Raw genomic sequence first — 21072 nt, forward strand, 5'->3', positions numbered from 1 at the left:
CTATCCCAGGAGATTAGCAGAAATTTCTATACAATCAGTGTAACAAAAAGCATCCATACCATTATTGGTGGAAAAATTGTTGATGTTTCTAAGTAAAGAAAATCAGTTTTTTTCTTTAAAAACACAATTTTTAAATAAAACTATTCTATTAATGTATTCAATTAAGTGTAGCAGGGGAAATGACATAACCAGTGCTTTCTTCTTGAATGGCATCTGACATTTTCTAAGAGTTAAGAGCTTGACTTCACATTTTACTCACATGGCTTGTTGGTGTGATTTGCCAGGTGTTTGAGAAGCAGCATGGAAAACAGTCTATCACAGAGAACATTAACTGTACCTTTATTCAGATGAGAATATAATCTTTTGGAATGGTATAACTGGACCCTGGAAAAAGTAACTAGCTGAAGTAGTTTCCATTATTGAAATGAGTAAGCTGCTCATAGAGCCTTTTCTCTGAATCCACATCATTTTATTGGTTCCCATCTCCTTTTCCCTTGAACAATTCTGTGCTCAGCCTCACAGTCAATGTGATCCCAAGCACAATTTTTTTACTTCATTCCTTCCCACAGTACTTTTCCTAAATTTCATATGGAAGGTTTCTCTTTTCTACCACTTTCAATGACTCTATCCCCCCTAAATTTACAACTGATTGACCCCAATTACCACCTGTTTCTTACTCTGCAGTCTGATTAAGCTAATTTCTATTTTATTACATTGCTAGTTTTTCAGAAAATTGTAACTTGAGAAATTGGGGAGTATTTGGTTAAAGGCAACATGTATTTTTTTAACAATTTAAATAATTTTATACTTTTCATACATTGAATTTGTTATTTCAGTTGAAAAAACGTAAAAGAGTGTTAATAAAAATAGAGGATAATACTATTTCCAATGATACAATATATTGCTTTAATTGCAATCAGATAGTACACTGGAAAACGCTGAATATGGGAATAGAAAAACAGTGATAGGATGAGAGAAATTACTGGTGTCAGAGTTTCCTTAATGCAGGTTCTAACAGAAAAGAACACAAAGGCTTGTTTTGCATTCAGATTTATGGATATTCCAGTGAGCACAAGGGTGTAATACACAGTACTTTAGCCTTTCCACAAAAAACTCTTGGGAGTCTACTGCCCACTCTAGTAGGGAAGCTGGAATGTCAATCAAATTCTAGGATCTGGTCACAGAGAGTGAAAATTGAAAGGAATATATTATCTCCCAAATGCCTCTTCTTTACTATATAATAAAATATCCCAAGCAATAGAGAACAGGATAAACTCCCCTTGTATAGAAAGAACAGAAAGTTATTCCATGAAGCTCAAGTGAGGTACTCTGTGTGTGAGTATTTTCAAGTGTGCTTCTGAGACTCTTGTGGTATGTTAAGCCTGGTCCTGGACACTAAACACTTCCAATTTGACAATCTAATCAGTTGCTGAATCACTGATTTCTGTTTTCTTACCTTAATGGTTCACTGAATTTTAAGAAAATGTACAAATAGGTGATCAATATCAGAAAAATTGTAAGTAATTTTCTGTTCACTTTAAAAAAAGGAACATTATCTCATGTACTTATATACCTGGAATCTTCTTGTCAGAAGAGTGGAAATATCTTTTCACCTGCTACAGTGTGGAAGGGGACGGGTGTGGGTGTGTGTGTGCATAATTATGACCATATTGCAAAACCTATAATGCTGCCTTATTAGGCTAACTGTATTATTTTAAGTAAAATGAATTTTTGCTGCAATTTTTCTGTTTATTCCATGTGTTATAAAATAGGTAATGTTTCATAAGTCTGTGAGGATGTAGGTTATGTTCATTTTGTCGTACCATCGACATTCTTCTGCCATGGACAACTATAATGTAGGAAATGAAGAATGTATGATAAGAGGCTAGAAATCTAAAGCAAGGTTGCAAAAAAAAAAAAAAGGTATCCTGGGGTTCTTTTGTCATACTAAAAACCTGACATATCTAAATTTTGTCCATCATCTTCTTAGCATTCCCGTGCATATAGAGCAATGACTTTCATTAACGGCTCAAATTATATATTTAAGTAAGTTGGAGGTCTGGAACATTACTGGAGTTCTTTTGCACTTGGGCAAAGCAAAGCTTAAGTTTTTACTACATTATAATACATTCAGTTTATTATTTGAAGTGGTTTATACTGGGGATTAACCAAATAAATGTGGTGTATGTTTCAGTGTTGGACATTAAGAATAAATCACAGACATTTTTGGTGTTGCTACCATATTTATAAAAGCATAAAGAACTAACTTTAACCCAATTGTATGAAAACATATTATATTTAATGGTGGAAAATCAACTAGTGTGGTATTGGCTGGATGCTCAGAGGAAGGATGGCATTTAAGCATTTAGCTCTGCATATTGAATCAGGTCAGATATAAAGAAATATTTTTTCAGTGAAAGAAAGGAGAGTCTATGCACTGGAACACACTTTCCAGGGAAATGGTTGAGTCATCATTTCTGGAAGTGTCCAAAAAATCAGTAAAAGTGGCACTTTCCAATATAGTTTAGTGGGCATAGTGGTGTTTGGTCCAAGGCTGGGTTTGATGGTTGACAGTGATTGTATGATTCTGTTAAGTTAGATAGCATGGTTAACATGGGCTCTGAGAAAAAAGAAAAGTATGAATAGCCAGTATTTCCAGAGGGCCAGGTCAAGTTTAAGCTCAAGCTAACCCCACTCCTATGTATAGATTAGCAAAGTTCTGAGTGATGAGGAAGCTCATTTTAAACTTGTTACAAGTTATTGTATATCAAATTGTATAAGTGGCTGTATCTAAATGCCATCTAAATGCTGTCATACTCTGATTCTGAAATCATGAACAGAATTTAAAAAAAAAAAAGATAAAAGGGAAAAGGTTGAACTGCCTGCCAGAAGTTCCTAAGAAAAATCCCCAGAACTTGCTAAGGACACAGGAGTTCTGAGTTTCCACAAGTATTAGAACAAAACATGATACCAGAACTTTGGCAATCGACATAGTTTGGTGGAGATAAGAAAAGTTGTTGGGACTGTTCTAAGCAGAATATGGACTGATGGTGTCTCGTGCACATACAAATAATTGAACAATCTGGGGTGTTCCTTCTTATGGACAGTAAGTAATCTACTTGCAAATAACACATGGATTTCCATGGAATTCTTGTTCTGCAAAAAAAGTTCTTACTGAAGTCCTAGTTTTGTTTAAGACATAGGTTTTTAAATAATGGTTAAATATATTGTGCTTATTGATGTCATACATTTTTCAAAGACTACCAGGAAAACTTGTCAGCAGTTCACTGGAAAGATAAAAGGCAAAATGAATTGTTAAAATGAAAATGTAAATATCAGCTGGAGACACTTAATTGCTTATTAATACTAGAGCAAGAGTTTTGAGGTGTTAATTCCAGGGTTGCATCTGAATAATTTAAAGGCATGTTCATGTGGATGTAGCCTGGAAATGTGTCCATGTGGGGGAGAGAATAAACTGGTGTGCAGCTGTTTGCCATCCTTGTCCATTTAGCTCCTGGGGGGTGTAGACTCCTACATTTTTATCTGATTGTTCTTCCTGTGGGTGTGCATATATTTCAAAGAAAATTTTAAGAATGTGGTGAACTTTTTTCTTAATGTTTCTTGACAGCATGCTGACTGACAGGCTGTTATGGGTAGACTGCTTTTGATACATAGGTCTTTACATTATTTTAAAAACATTCATTGTTTTTTCCAGCTTGCAGAGTAAAATTGATGACTATTTTAATAATTATTAGTCCTTCTTCAAATTTTAACTGTACCATGTCAAATTGGGCCCTATGAATTGTGTACAGCTTCTCCTTTCTTGTAACAATCTGCAAAGTTTAAATTGCATAATCAGATATTTAAGTTAGTTTTCTATAGTGGTGCGCAAAAAAAAGTGCTCTTTTGCACTTTTTTGATGGCAGTGAACACAAAGACATCTTCTACTATATAAAAATGACCTAATATAAGGAATATTTTTATATGGGTGATGGTGCATTTTTATCCTCGTGCAAAAAATATAAGTGTAGGTAATATACCTACTAGTACCAATGTGTTTGATTCCTGGAAAAAAATTAATCATGAGAAAATTAAAAAATGAGGTATAAAAATGAAGGAAGAGGTTTTCCATGTTTTTTGTGAAGTCAGTTTAGACTTCCAGAGTAGACAGTTGTGATTAGAATTTCCTTTGAAATATCCCAGCTTCAGGAAAACTGTAATCAATAACTCCTTGTTAATGGTAAACTCCTCTTTTTCCCAAACTCTTTACCCTGTATTGTGTGCATCTATTTATATTAAAATTAAAATAAATTTCTTCTATTTTTAATAATTGGAGAATGTCTAGTGTAAAGATATGTTTAAAATGAATAAATTTTAATATTATTTCATGAGACAAACAAAATTCAAATAACTTAGTTTTATTATTTTGAATTGCATTTGGGTTTTTTTTGGCTTATTCTGGTATTGATGTTATATCTCTAAATTCACATTTCATCACAATATGATCAGTATTAGAAGAACTTCCACTTAGAAATGAGAAAGCTCTGGAGCTATGTGAGGACAGATTTCCAAATGGTGGTAGCCTTTCAGACAGATTAGGTAAATCTCTTTCGAAGATATTATTAAAACTAAAATTATGTGATATTATTAAAACTAAAACATAAAATTATGACTGCCTCCAAACAAGGAATAGGCAATCTGAATTCTTTATTTTATGCATTTTTTCTTCCTAATTGAAATACTGTAGAAAATCCAACATTTTAGCTATCTTCTTGATCCATAATCTCCCACTGGCTTCTCAGAGTAAACATGTGAATCATCTAGATAATTTTATTTTTAGAACCATATATCATATTATTTTGTTAATAAGTCCAGTGCTCTTAAACAATGCATTGTAGCTCCTGTATTCTTAGATTATAATATTTTCTGTTTTGTGTTGTGCATCATTCCTTCTCCATCTTATTGTCTCATATCTGTATTTTTCTTTCTGCCATCACCTCAGTCATTATGTTACTTTACCTCGTTCCCGGTACACCCAGTCCACAGATCACCATTACAGGGATGTCAGGTATATGTTTTCCTCTGTGTGACTATGTGTGGGTAATGCATGTACTTCTGTGTACCTACATATCCACTTCTGGTTTTATTTGTCTGTGTATAGTGGTAGAAAACTTAGAAGTTGAGTTAATATCATCATTAGATTTTTTAACATTGTGCGAACACAAACACTGGGTAATTCTTGCCGTGTTTCACTTGAATATTTTCTCCGTGCCCATAGTCTATAATTGATGGCCCTCAAAGATGATGCTTTATTTATATCACTCATAGCTTACTGTTCTCATAGTCTTGTAGCTCTTGTAACTGTGAGCCAATATACTTTAATTTTTAAAAGTAGATTTGTAAAGTTCACCACAGTTCCAGTCATGTTCTGTTCCAGTGTTTTGTTCTGTTGCTGACATTGCTTGCTTTTCATGTTGTTTTGTCCTCGTTTCATCTTTTTGTTGCTTTTCATTGTGTTCACCCATTCTGTTTTGGCAGCCAGGATCACACAATGTATCCTCTATTTTGTGAAGATGCAATCAGATTACTCCGCTCCCGTACGATGTGCCGTACCTATTCTGAGGGTGCTTACTATGATCTTGAGAGGTATAACTGATGTGGAGTGTGCCATTAGCTCTGCCCCACTGACACAGACATGTTTGATTTCCAAACAGATAATGTGATCTGTGTTTTAAGAGATAAACACGTACACTGAATATGTTTTATAATACTCTGGGTATGTATCCATCTTAAAACTGACTACTCGAGGCCATGGGTAAATCCCAAGAGGTGCTGAATAGCTTTGTAGAAGCCAGTTTTAAAATGGGTTATATGGATATTATTTGTCTGTGTCTTTTATAACCCTTATTTTTGCTGGAATTTTCCAGAGTGCTTGTAGCATTTATTATTCTCTTTGAAATAACAGGGAAAAGCCTATCTACTTTAAAGTACAAATAAAGAGTGATTTTCTGAAGTCTTATACTTTGAGTAACTGAAAAATAGAGTGAAAAGTAAAAGTGTATGCTTATGTAAGCTTATGTTTTATATATTTGCATGCTGCATATTCTGTGATTTAGGAATACTTGTATGTACTCACAATACCTGTGTGTGATTGCAGAACATCTACTTCCTATTTACACATGAAATATATGGAGAAAGAATTTGAGCCCATAATAATTTCTGGGAAATATTTTGCCCCTTGAAATACAGTGGCTTTTAAGATATGCTGCTGAAGTGCTGTAATTAGGATATATGCAGAAATATTGCAAACAGAAAAAGTTTACATAGTTGTATGTAAATAGAAATAAGAATATCAAACAAAAAACTGTGAGTCAATAAAAAGGAAGGCGTGACTTAGATCAGACACAATGGTTGATAGAGGTATTGCTTTACAAGGGAGGCAATGTAAAAATTTCTAAAGCAATAAGCAAAGAACATATGAACTTCATGGCTGCCCTGTGGATATGAGTCTGAGAAGTTCATTAACGCTTGCTATAGATTCAGATCATATGTCACCATATTTTTAAGTGAATGTAAAATTACTTTTGGATGCAGAAACAAAAAAGCATCTGAAAAATCCTTCAAAAGAAATATTGCTTTTTAAATATTCTGCAAAGCTATATAATATTAGACATTTTAACATTTAGAACTGAGTCAAGCATTTATTTTGAAATGATACCATTTTACATGAAACCTAGTATAAAGGAAGTGTATAAATAGCTCTGCCCATATGTAGAAACTTCGTTAAGGAGAGGGATTTTTTGTTTGTTTTCTTAAAATGCATGATGAAATGTGCTCATTTGTATGCTATTTCAATAATTAATTTTTATATACTTTTTTTTGGCCTTCAATATATACTCTGATTTGCACTAGTTTATCTGAACGTGTTTCAGATTACTGGTTATATCTGTGCCTGTTCAGATATTAGTGAAAGTTGGAGCTCTTCTCAAATTTTCTTACTTTGAGGTTCTTGACTTGTGTTTCTGAAATTAGTCTCTCAAAAATAAAGTAAAATCAATGAGAATTAAGGGGAAAAGTTACAGTACTTCATAAAGATGAAAAAGCTGGGATTTAAGCAGTGGGAAAATCTTTTCCAGGGCTTTATGGAACAGAAAGCTATTAAAGCTAATTCCACCTGGGATCAGAAATTAAAATCCAGTGTGAAGTGGAATATTTCTAGCTCACTGCTAGAACAGTATCTTGAGATTCCTTGGGCCTAGAAACTGATCCTGGATTCTATGGTCCTCTTGAATCCACACTCCTGTGGGTAACGCTGGTGTTCAAGTTACTTGAGTCCTCCTACCAGATATGAACTCCTCTGAGTACCTCACAGCCACAATTCTAGTTCCTACTTTTTCATCCTTTTTGTCTTCCCGTGTTCTAACAGCAAGCTGAGAACCATGTATAGCATAATCATTACCCAGTTTCTCCTTACACACTGAAACACAATTAGTAATTCTCTATTCCTCATTTTTATTGTAAATATATGAAAAATAACTTTTTAACCAATATTTCCTCTTTACACTTTTCCCCAGTTCAATGCTTACTCTAAAATACATTATTTTGTAGGCCAAGGTGTTATTCCTGTCTTCTTTGCTCCATTTTATTAATCAATGTCTTGTTGATATCAAGCAATCTCATCTCTTCCTGTCTTTTACTTTCATTTTATCATGCATATGAAAAAACTTTCCATTATTGCTCAAAATAGCAAATATTGCTCTGTACAGTCCAGCACTTAGGAAAGAGTCTCTCATGTGGGACAGAGAGTTTTTAATCTCATGTCACTCTGAATCCATCAGTGTCTGTGTCCTGCAGGTAAATAAATCATATAGATATATTAGTCAAAATTACTTGCCTCTGTTATTCATGGCTTCTTTTATTGTTTATCTTGTAGTCATTCACAGACACCTCGTTAACTCTTGTGGTATCTTTTAGCATTTTTTTCTTTTGTTTTTTCCCCCAGAGAGTGATTACTTGGTTCCCTTTCATCTTTTCTCTGCTGAAATTTGTGTCATTGTTTATCTGATCTGATAGATTTCAGTTCATTAGTTCTAGAACACATTTGCATTATAAAAAACCCTAATTTCTGAGGTCATTCTTAGGTTATGGAATCCATAATTTTGTTTTTCTGATAGCTCCCCCCTTTTGAAGAAGTCCAAGTCCCCCCAAAAGGAACAGCAGCATTGACAAGAAATTCACTCCATCATATGCCTGAGAAAGTCAATAAGCACCTGTGCATCCTCAGTGACTCAGAGCCCTTAGGACGTGGGGTTTTCTCAAGAACATCCTGCTGCTCTGTACCACACCCTGAGCTCCCCTGGGCTTTCCCATGTTACAGTCAGCACAGCAGCTCCAGCTGGTACCAGTTCACCCAGCTGCAGCTACTCACTCTGAGCACACACAAGACATCATGGCTGGACATGTTGAGCTTTGCTTACACTTTTATTTATGTCCCCTGCTTCAGAATCCTACTAGTGGTATGTGCTAATTCGTAACTTGACAGTAACACATTTTAAATTGTCTGACACACACATGATCTCAAAGACAAATATTCTCAAGGTTCTTGTTCTTAACCTTGTCCTTATGTTAAAAAAAAAATATTAGCAATTCATTCCAAATAAAATTATGCTGACAATGTCACTGCATGAAATACTTTCTCAACTTACCTACCTCAGAGCTAAACATAATCAGCAAGAACACCTCACTATGTGCAATTTATCACTTAGCGTTTGAGGTTAGTATTTTTAAGTCCATAAAACCTGGTTTGTGTATGTTTTGTGCAGGATATGAGGTTTCTTTCAGGCAGAATTTCTGTTGTTTCACTTAAGGAAATTAGATTTTACTTCCATTTTCTTTCCTGACTGTTGTTTTACCCAGCAGACATTTTCTAACATCCAAATCCTGCTTTTGGTGAACATTCTCAGTTGTTCAACTACTAGTTTTCTGTCAGTGTAACTTTTTATTTCTATGAAATATGTGTGCATTGATCAAGCATTCTTAATAAGTTGTTAATTATTTCTGAATAGAATTTGAAAGCAGAAGTTAAAGGTTTTATATATATATATATATGTATATATTAGAAAGATATGCTCAGAATATATGGCTGAATTGAAGATAAATGTGTTCTACTTTCATTACATTTTAATAATACAGTAAGGGAATACATAATGAAAAAAGCACCCTCTAAAATGTCTGAAATATCTGTGCTATTTATTCCATATTCAGGAGGACTAGGCAGGAGAGAAGAGTGCCTAATTCATATTATGATGACACAGCCTATACTCCTGAAAGGTATTTTAATTTATATAGTAAAAATAGATAGAGTTGAGTAATAAATTTTTATGAAGCGTAGTCTAAAATTCTAATTGGCCTAGACTAATGATATTTAAATTTACAGTGCACTTTATGCCATATTTCTCTTAATACAGAACAACTAATCTCCATAGTTTTAAATACCTCATTTTCTTTTTAGCCCTCCATTAATTTGATTTTGGATTTTTTTAAGCATAATTCTTAACTTGAAAAATTTTTTATTCATTACATGTGGGAGGAAAACTGAATGGTACAGAGGAGCTTATGTACAACTGAGGGTTTTTTCTTCACTTAACTGCACCATAACTCTAGTATCTAACCTTTTCCCTCACTAGAAGTGATTCTAGGTGGATTTAGAGTCCTCAATTTCATTTTTTCATAACCTGAGTACCCAAAGATGGTACTTAGTTTTTAGCATGTTACTGCTCATATTGACTTAAAAAAGGACTAACCAAATGCCTTCAAATTGGTTTTGAGTGTTTTCTGTGCTAGGAACCAAAGTACCGCTGTTCTTCCTAGATTTTGTTATGTGTATAATGATCACAGAGAGCATCACTAAAATCTGACATGCAATTTGAAAAGTTTTGGAGTGTCTCTGGAAATAGTTACTTGAGAACAGCCTTTCATGTGTACAGAGCTAGGCCAAAAGAGAAAGAAATCTGAAGAAAGGAGCAAATCAGTGTTCCTCTCCCTCTTTGCAGTTAGATGTTTTATACCACTCTGTCCATTTTTAAGTCAATGTCTGATTTTTTTCTACTGTCTGGAACGGGTGAAACAGGGATATTTTCCTAACTAATAGCAGGAAATTTTGTTTATATTTGATTTCTACGAATAAATACAATCATATTTAGGAAAAAATAAAGTGCACTGCAATTTTAAACCCATTTTTATGTATTTATCTGCAATAAAGTAGTTTTATCGAAAACTCTTATTTAAAATACTGGAGAGACTGGCTTCAGTTTTGAGGATATGGATTATCAGGGAGAGTACAAAGACATACCTGTCATTCTCCAGCAGTATTCAAATTTATATGGGGTTAGATATAAATCTAATCTGAAACTCAGATTAAACTGAAATTATTTTAATCCAACCATTGATCTGGCTATAAATCATGAAAACAAAACAAAAAAAAATCCATTCCCCATACCATCCAATTGGACATAGAAGAAAAAAGGGCAGCTGATTGACATTCAGATATATTGCATCCCATATGGTCTTCCCTCAACATAATATCCAGGAGATGTGGGTTTATTAAGTTTGTAAACATACTGCAAACCCTCAGATTCTGCAGCACAAGAGGTTTGGTGAAAAGGCAGACTAACAAAAAATACTGCTGTGATTCCCAGAAACAGATTCATGAAAATTCTTGAATCGGTATATTCAAGCCATAAAAAAGTTTTTCCTTTAGGCTATGGCTAGTATTTTAAGTACATATAATTGTTTTTTTGGTCAAAATTGGTACTATATGATAAAATATAAAATATATAAAAGATAAAATACTTCTATATGTGTTTTATGGTGTCTACAACTGATTTACTAAAGTGATGCTGCAAATTCTTGGACAGCTCCTATTCAGTACCTGGAAGAATAATACCGCTATAAAATTTAATTAGTGTTCATTGTTTCATCATTGAAGTGAATTTTCTTCTGCTTCTTACATACCTTTGAGAAGCCAAATACCCAATCAAATAGACAAAAAAGATTGCAACTGGAAAGTTCGTCTTTGAAGTTAAAAGTGATATTTCAAATTATTAATGCATATAATGTTATTTTTGTTAATGTTTTCTCTTCACAATTACTTTTTTATTATTACACAAGCTCAATAGCCATTGAAAACATGAAGACATTTAAGTATAAAAAGATAAGGGATCAGTCAGTCTTTATGGAACTGAAATTATGGCTTAACTGCTGAAAACACTAGAGTTGAAATATAATAATTATATAAGGAAAAAAAAGCCCTATAATTTTCTTGGTGTTCAGTTTTGAAAAAGTTGGTTTTCTTCATAACTGAAAGAAAATATGAAATGTACAAAATTATTTGAAAACATTTGGAAATCTTTCCATTTTGTTGAGAAGTGGTCATGTCACATGAATTAGAGTGCTAATAGTAATACATCACTTTTTTAATAACACTTCTTTATTTTAACTGCATTATAAAGGTGGTACAATGGTGCAAGTTCATGGGCAGATGATATAGTCAATGGTTCAGCTGAAAAATATGGGTAAGTAAAGAGTGTAGCGTTACAGATAAAACTGAAATGTATGTTGGATCTTTATAATGAGTTCATTTATAATTGTACTAAATTTATTCCTAATAAATGTATTTTTCTTGATGGCTTTCTTTCTTGACTCAGAACTAAGGCACTTATGTTCTAGTCTTTTTTCCAAGATTAAACTGTTTTATTCAGTTACAAATAGAAAAAGAACATTAATTATGTTTGAGCTATTTTTAAAACATGTTATCACTGTTCAGGGCTGCTTTAATGAAAAGGGGCTTTTTTAGTGACACCTGCCTACATTTGCAGTGTTGGGGAAGGTGTCTTGGAAGCCTAAGACTTTTTTACTTTTAGAAATAGTCCTAGTTCTACCTGTCTAACCTATCTTCCTTTGTGATTTATGCGAAACCCATGCAAAGTGCTGAGTGCCTTACAATTCTTTAGCTCTTCCCAGTTGTAGCTGGCTTCTGATCAAGAAAGCGCACGAATTATCCCTGCTTTTAGTTTGTTGGCTTTACTGCTTCCCCCTCATTTTCTTATTGCTCTTGGGGGAATTTTTTTTTTTTTTTACTTCCTGACTTTGTGAATGTGAACAGAGAACATGAGACTGTTAAATTGAAACTTAAAAAATATGGCAAAACCCAGAATGAATGCATCAATATTTTAATGTGGGCTTCTCTCTTCTTTAGAGAGGAGGGATTTGTGAGGGTCTTTTGGCTAAACATTAGTGCAGATGCAGAGAGTTGAGACCATATATCTTCTCTAGCATTTTGATCCACAGTGCCACTGTTTGTTGGCTCTTCATTTTTAAGTGTCCAGCAAGGGCCATACTTATTACTTCATCCTGGAAACTGCACAAGCATACTGAAAAGGAACAGCATTTAAAGAAGGCTGGAAGGTCTGTGGTGTAACTAAAGCTTTTGGTTTTGATAGTCACATGAAATAGTCCTGGCTTACCTCTCTTTTCTTACTTTTAGTCCTGAATAGATGCTAACATAAGTAAATATCAGAGATAAATATCTAAAAATAGGTTTTTAACATGAAAAGGAAATTTATTAATTAATAATTAATTAGTTTTTGGCTTCATTTAAATTTAGCTCCAAAAATGTTTTACAAAAGACAGAGATAAAATCATTTGTTGTGAACCATTGTGACTTTTACTTAAAACATAAACCATAGAAAACACTTTAATAGAATAAAGACTGCTGAAATGGATCAGATTCTGTACAGATCAATGGACTTAGAGAATGCCTTTAACAGAAACTGAGTGCTTTTTTGCTCATTCATAATTTAAGAACTTAAAAAGATAATAAAGTCTTAAATACCTGCTCCTGTTTGAATGATCTGATTGAAATCTCTTTCATCAAGAGACAAAACTCTCAGTGTCTGAGAAGTCAGAATTTCAGGTCTTTTGCCAAAAGTTAAGAAGAAGATAAGCATGTAGCTGCAGTATGTATACACAATAATTGCACAGTTACAACTTTGGTTGTGGTAACTTACTATTTAAACATTTGCCATATTATTGGTGTTTAAAGATGTCATTAAAAAAAAGAAGCCACTATGTATATGTGCCATATAGAAATAAAGTTATATTTAAGATCTGAGAGAAAAAATCCCACAAAATCCATCAAGAACCAAGTACTCTTTGTATTTTGCGTTTAGTACTGCACTTTAAAAAGGCATATTTAAATACATGCTTGGTTTTAAGCCTACAACTACTTGGAGTGATTAGTCTATCGTCTAGGTGCTCTGCTGAGCCACATTTGAACATTCAAGCTCTAGTAGGACATTCTTTTTCATTGCTTCCCTCTCAAGATCCTGTATGCATTGTCTTATATACCACTATACTTCAGTCATGAGACACATGTTAATTAAAACCCAGGCATATTCCTGGTTTTGCTCATACATTATGGCATAATACTCAAGTTGAGTGGTTGAAATATTGTGTTCTGAAACGGGAAGAACTGTGGAATATATTTATAATAGAAAGCCAAAAGTGTTATATTTTGGAATATTTCCAGTACTTTAATGGAAGTTTAGATTATTATCTGCAGAGAATCACTGCAGTAGATTCAGTTATAAAACTTAGCTGGGGTGAAGGAGAGGAGAGGATTTCAGCTCTCATCTTTGAGAATTTTGAATTCCCAGCTTTTGAATCCTAATCAGCTTTATCGTGATCTTCAGTGAGTCATCTCATGAACACAGAGATGCGTATTCCTGCAGGGTGATTCTTTAATGTGTGTCAGTTGAGGGTCTGTGTTAAAGATGTTGAAAGTGAAAAGTAGTTGGCAAAATATAGGATACTGTATAAGGCAACTGGCTATATAAATGAGAAGGTACACTGAAAGTACCAGATGAAATAAAGTAAAAGCACTCTACAGCTCTTTTACAGATAAAAAATATATGAAATGCACATCATTTCAGTCTTAACTGTTCCAGGATTTACATTACTTACTGGTTTTATTGATATTTGATTGTAATAGGTAGTATAAACCTCTAACTGCATCCACAGAATCATAAAATAATGTGGGTTGGAAAAAACATTGCTCTAACTCCCTATGCCAAGCATGACTTTGCTGTTCCTCAGAAAATATATCAATCATTTCACGTATTTTGGAGAATACATCTTAGCTATGTCAACAACATTCACCAAAGTGACTGCAGTGCCATGTCCAGATACCTGAGGAATCTGTGAGCAGTTACATTTCTGTTCACATTTGAAATTCGCAGCAGAACACAGGAATGTGGAGCACAAAGTGCCTGGGATCATAGCAGAGTTCTCTGCTTTGTCTGCTTAGCTGAGTTAGTAGAATAGTTCAGACTCTGGCACGTTAGAGTTTAATCATGCCTTTCACTGGCATGGAGATACACCAGTAGTTACCATATACACCACAGGGTAATATGGATGTGATTAGATCATATCAGTGTATGGATGCATGTATATATATGGGTGTGTGTGTATATATATATATACATATATATGTATATATACGCACACACACATACACATATATATGTATGTGTATATGTATACATATTTATATGCATATGTATATGTATGTATATATTATATATAATAGATTTTAATATATAAAATATATGCATAATATATTTTAATATATTACATATATTAAAAACATTATAGAATATTACAGCAACCAAAATATCTTGCTTTACTTCTTTTTTTGAACCAGAGTACCTAAAACCTTTATGTTCCTATCTTTTAAAAACTATAGCAGCACATAATTTTATGTTTAGTTCATTTATGAGTATAGATGAGTTATTTGCTGAGATATCCTGTCACCAGTTTTTCTAGAGATTTGACTCCTTCCCATTTTCCATTGCAATATTTATGGCTCAAATTTAGGTTTTGTATTTGTTTTGGTATTAGAAATCTCATTTGTTTGTAGACATATTTATCTGTGTTATGCTAACAGAGGATCTTGTGTCTGTGACTAAACAGCAAAGTTCCTATAGCTAGTAGAAGAATAACATGTCCAAGGATTGAAATCCAGCAGCCATCCACAGACACTGACAGGTATTGCCATTGTATATTAGCTGAAGTTTGAAATTTTGATACTTAGAAAGTGTGTTGTTGTGTTTTTCTTGTTCTGTTCAGTGTTGCTAGATGAAAAAGATGCACTAGGAGCTAAATTGTAGTGTACTGTAATTCTACAGTAATTCTATTTTTACTTCTTCAGTTTTTTGTTACAAGAAAAATCTAATGCTAAAATGGTGATTGGCATGATCTCATCATTTGTACCAAGTAAAAGAGTGTAACATGGATTTTAAAATAATTTTTTTTCAGTCATTTTGGGGAAAAAAATAAGCTATATTTGTTATGTAAGCTGCTACAATTGCTTACTGTTGAAAAATGTTAATCTTTTATAAAGCTTTAACTATCCCTAAGTTTAGATCAATGACAATAATAATTTGTTGAAAATTCTTTTTGCTTGTTAAGAAAACTAACATCTGAAAAATTAAAAATCAGAAAGTCTTATTTACTACATTGGGAAAAGAGTTCACATTTGAAATTTGCAGAATATATATTTATATATATAAATGGAGACAAATCAGTATAAAAAATAAAGTTTTGTAGCACCTTTGGTTAGGTACTACAGCAACTAGAGTTTACAGTGGTAGCTAAATGATGAATTCTAGTTCTAATACTTGATGGGTTTGGAATAAGAAGTTAGGCTGTGAATCCTTACAGAGCTTTCTGTGTAGTGACTTACAGAGAGCTTAAACAATGATCAGCTTGCTTGGTTTAGAAGCAAACACTGCTGAACATTTTCCTCAGAGTAAGGGAGAGTTATGCTTACAAGTCTTGCAGACTTTGACAAAGAAATTTGCCATCTGCCATGCCTGACCTCCCTAGCAAAAGTCGAAGGGTGCTACAGTAGGCAGTACTAGATGGAGGAAGTCATTATTTGACATTTCATTAATTGTATTTTCATAATGGAAAATCTGTTAGCAAAGGTAAGAAATACTAGTGTACATCAAAATATTATATGGCTATTGAATAGTTTAACTAAAGCTACAATATTTCCCTCTTTAAAAATCAGGAATTCATATTATATTATTTGGAATAAGAAAAGAAAAAGGTTTCATCTAGGTAATTTGTAAGCATAAGTCTTTAAGAGTGATATCTGAAAATTTAGAAAATTTTTAGTTTAACTTCCTCCCATAATTATGGCTGGATTTTGATATTCATACATAGTTGTATACAGTGGTAAGGAAGGAGTTTCACTGGACAAGCAGGTTATTGGAATGATGGCTTTCCTATAAAAGGAACAGTTGCTGAAGACTGGGATCGTGTAGCATGTGTGTTAAAAGGAGAAAACAATGACTGAGGATGAAGACCAGAGAGTAAAACTATTTTTTAAATTGCTCTTTATATGTGTATGATGTAAAACCACAAAGTGAAGCTTTCAAGTGGAAGACTGTCCCCTTGAAATAGCCCTCCAATTGCTGCAGTGGTTATTGAGAGCATTGCAGCCTGTAGCCTGGAACCTGAGGGTGACAATCAGTTTAGCCTCACGACTCAACTTAGTCTTCAAATCCTTCAGTCTTCAAAACAGCATTGCCACAGCTTCAAAGGTTTACTGCCAAAATCCACCCTCTCCTTCACTTTGGGGATTTCCTGGTTGTTTTTCTGCTTGAAATGCCCACTGGAGATTGTAGCAAACTGTATATTAGCTACTGAATATGAAATTTTTGAGGCCTTCATCTGTTAGCATTGTGGTTAGCGACAGTTGCTCCATGATGTTCTGCAGAGCACAAAACTTGCCCACTAAGACATTAGTATTGATCCCCATGGTAAAAATGCCATTCCTTCTAATCAGGCAAAAGGTCAGACCCTTAATATCCTAAAAACTACTTTTTATACCTATAGAGCTAAAGAGAATGAGGCTTTACAAGTCACAAATGGGAGCCTTAAGCCTCTCATGAAGTCTTTATGAGAAGCATGTGTTTGCCACTCAGCTGCTCCTCTGAGTGTCCTACTGGCTGTGGGAAGGAGAGAGAAACAGAGCATGGAGTGATTCCCTCACCATATTGCTGCTGGGTGCTTCAGTGGTCCTCTTCTCACTGACAGGAAAAATGCTGACAGACCCAAAAAAGTCTCTGTGGGTTCATTAATATTCTTAAATATGTGGATAAACAAGGTAACAATGGGTTTTTAAAGGCCTGGATATTATTATTTTTTTGTAATTTTGTTGAATTTAGGAATATTTTTTCTCAGAATTTATTCCCAGAGTCAAATAATGTATTCTGTGATCGTTTCTTGCCATCATGCAGATGGGTGATGTTTTTCTCACCTTCCATAAAACTGAAATCTCTCTTAAACAGTCATTTAAACTAAACAACATTCCCACTAAAGCTAAGGTTGTGTTTCTTTGTCTATCAACAATGTAAAAGAAGCGAGACAGTGGATGTTTTTGCTGATGAAGCTTCCCATTCAGAAACAGAACTGATAGAAGAACAAGTGAGGTAATCCTGTGGTTTTGTGCCAGGCTTATTAGCACAAAAACAGCCTTTAGTGCCTCAGCTTATAATTTTTGTTTATGTGTCTCGCTGTGGTGTTTGCTTGTTAGGAGCTTATAGATGTAGGTTCATGATGTATGGTATTATTCTGAATCTGTCTGTGGCAAGTCCTTTGTATGCTTTAGGAGTCCAGTTATGGCCTCATGGAAGGCCTGAAAAGATTGCTTTTAATGAATGTTTTATAAATGCATTCAGCAAAGTCAACCGCTGTACTCTGTTTCAATGCTTTTAGAAATAAAATGCTGTTACTAACACAAAAGTCTTCATAATAAGGCTGTGGTATGTCTCTCTCCTTTCTGATACTAATTAAAATTTGACTTCTTGTTACACTTAATCACCATCAAGCCACTCATTGTATTAACTGACTTCATTGTAAAATGCATGACTTCGCTCAAGGAAAAATCCTGAAGGGTACACATTCCCCATTTGTATTCTGTATCTGTTCAGTTACCCAAGGAGAGCTGGGAGGAGTGATTTTAATAAATAGCTCCTTTAGGGTATGGATTTTACTTTCTAAATTGCCTTGATTTAATGTATTTGAAGATATTGCTAGCAAATACTACTCCTTGAAAACAGACCAAATTCATTGGGAAAAAAAAGGTGGAGCTTGATTAATTTCTGAAAGTAATGGCCTGATTAATTGCATAAGATAGTAGAAGATATCACTGGTTGATCAATAAATTCTCCTTTACTCAGTCTAATTCTTCCCACTGCATCTCTAACAATAACTTTTTCCACTACTGTTTTGGTACAGTTCCATAGGTTGTGGGTTAAAAAAAAAATTTAATTACAAACCAATTTTTTTCTAATTGTTGGATCCTCTGTAGGTATTAATGGTGTAAATTTTCATTTGAATACAGTCTGAGCACCACATATGAATCTATCACTATAGCCTAGCCTGTATCTAACAGACATCCCCAAGACTAATAATAGTTAACAATGCTACATGGTAATTATAACATCTAGATTGTGAACTTTCCTACAAGCAAGACTGCTACCTCTAGAGAGAATGCAAACTGTAAAAAATGCGTAGAAATCTATTCATATGAGGAATAATGCACAATTAAACTGCACAATTAATGAGTTCTTAGCTTTATTGAGACTTAATATTATGTCAGCTACTTTTTATTCCCAGGTTGATATATTAATTGACAAAATAATATTATTTTAACCCAGAAGTTGTCAGGAAACAGACTATTGCATGGATAGTCATTACTGAGACATTGGAAACATTTCAGCCCATTTATCAAGAGTATGGAGCAAGTCCAATACGTGTAAAAAAACCTGTATGTTATCAAGGAGTTATCTCATAAAATTTATTCCCCCTAAAAATGTATATAATAAAATGATTTGCTCCAAACCAGTATCATGCAGCATATTTTATAATTAATAGAAAAGTCAAAGTTCAACTGAGCTGCTTTTTGACTAACATTACAGGAATTGTGAAGCAGCAGATAGACAGCCATATCAAAGATCCAGATCAACAGAGCAACGTCCTGTGCTAGAGCGGACCAACTCCCGCTCCCGATCCACAGAGCGTCCTGACTCAAACCTCATCAGGTCGATGCCTTCATTAATGACTGGAAGATCTGCCCCTCCTTCACCTGCCTTACCGAGGTGAAACAGACAAATCAATCAGACTAAACCCCTTCTGCCCCACCAGCTCACCATTTTATTTTCCCAGTAGCTAATTGGTATCGCCTCATCCTTAGCTGATCACTAGCAGCAATAGATACTAACCCTTTCAGTGTGAACACACTATTTATATTCTACTCTGGATATAATGGTGTGGCTACCATTGCAAATTGCTTGCTAACAGAATTTAACTATGTTTGTTTATGATTTCTCATTTGTCAGGAATCCTGGATGGTTTCCACATAAAGCACCTCATAACTATCATATTCTTCTCTTACAGAATGAGAAATTATTTGTGTTCATCAGACATTGCTTATGGAACAACCATCATAACATCAAATGAAACTATTTTTTTTAAAAAAAAGTTTCTTTAGATGCACTGTACTAACTTTGTCTATTACTTATCATTTTAACCACCATTTTCTCTGACTACATTTAACTGTGCCATAGTCTGTACTGTTCCTGTTCGAGTACCCCTGATTGATATTTTGAGGATTTCTATACATTATTCTTAGCTTAAACAAACATAATACAATAAAAAGATTAGCACATTTTGGTCTAGATCATGTTCAAGAAAGCCTTTCTTTATTTTAGAACTGCAGAATACATTCTTTTGTTTTCTGAAAGTTAGAGTTAGTATCATCAAAGCCCCAGTGAGAATTGAGTCAAATATCATTATCTTTCCTCAGTTCATTACTCTGTTCAGACAAATTCATGTAATCGCACTGCAACTCAAAGGTAATTTAAGAAAACACAAGCTGAGTAAAGATAATTGAATTCGACTTGTGAATAAATTTATGTGTATGTGGCTATTATATCCATATGCACATGAATATGCACACAACATATTTTCTGGCTTGACTGTGTGAAAAAGCATCTTATGGAAGCAGCTTATGGAAGCATCTTCAGCCTTAATTTGGCTTCCTTTTCATAGAGAGATTTCTCTTTTTGATTAGGTCTTTTTCTGAAAAGATACAATAGTTTCCCTCTGAGACTGCAAGGGTTCCAAATGATGTAAAGTCTACTTAGTCATGTCATCAGTTCTTGACGATACTTAAGAATGACTTTGTCGTTTAATGGCTGTGGTTTGTTTTGATATGTGTCTCATAGGTCACATCCTCGAACTGGGTCTGTCCAGACAAGTCCATCAAGTACTCCAGTAGCAGGGCGAAGGGGCAGGCAGTTACCGCAGCTCCCACCCAAGGGGACGTTGGAGAGAAGTAAGTGGATGGTTTTCTCCCTCATGACGTTACCAAATTGCTCATGGAGGTTGATTATACTTATTATTTTTCTTTTGCCATTACAGTTGAAATCTCTTGAGTTTTTGTGTACAGAGTTGGGATTTGGTAATGGTATTGCATTTTTTTCTTCTATTATGTTTTAATATCTACAGTACTCTTGGCTGACATGAATAATCAGCAGTATAATGCACACAAAACAAGGTGGACTATTAGCATGATCCTGTTCCTTTTGAACTCAGTAGGTGTTTTGTCATTGACTTCAACAGGCACAGGAAATAATCTTTAGTATGTTGTCTAGTGACAAAATTCTGGCTCTTTTGGGAGTCAGGAACCCAGCTGATCACTTGTGGGCTCACATGGAGTGTATTACAGATTGCTAATACAAAACCTCTGCATCTTGAAACGGGAAAAGCAAGAAGACAGGTAATAATCTTTAAAATAAGAAACGTCAGCTATTTCATGATTCACGTTTTACTGGTACTGTTATTGTGCTTATCTTTAGTCTTCTATTAAAAGCACTGGTTGATGGAGATATTTACTGAAATGTTTTGAAGCAGAGGTATATAAACACGCTTTTGACAGCA

General features: G+C 34.1%; 1 protein-coding gene across 37 annotated transcripts in view; it reads left to right on the forward strand.

Annotated features, from left to right (window-relative positions):
- RIMS2 (regulating synaptic membrane exocytosis 2) overlaps positions 1 to 21072 on the forward strand; it is a 447907-nt gene that overhangs the window by 294095 nt on the left and 132740 nt on the right. For 16 of the 37 annotated variants that reach the window (XM_058833029.1, XM_058833039.1, XM_058833023.1 and 13 more), the window contains 2 exons: positions 19050 to 19229; positions 20358 to 20467. In XM_058833029.1, coding sequence (XP_058689012.1) covers positions 19050 to 19229; positions 20358 to 20467 — 290 coding nt within the window. Of the gene's footprint in view, positions 1 to 5002; positions 5069 to 5538; positions 5647 to 9264; positions 9331 to 11510; positions 11574 to 17486; positions 17559 to 19049; positions 19230 to 20357; positions 20468 to 21072 lie in introns of all 37 variants that reach the window. The other 21 variants (XM_058833032.1, XM_058833040.1, XM_058833038.1 and 18 more) reach the window with 4 other exon arrangements.

The sequence above is a fragment of the Poecile atricapillus genome, chromosome 2, assembly GCF_030490865.1.
Source record: "Poecile atricapillus isolate bPoeAtr1 chromosome 2, bPoeAtr1.hap1, whole genome shotgun sequence".
Classification (NCBI taxonomy): domain Eukaryota; kingdom Metazoa; phylum Chordata; class Aves; order Passeriformes; family Paridae; genus Poecile; species Poecile atricapillus.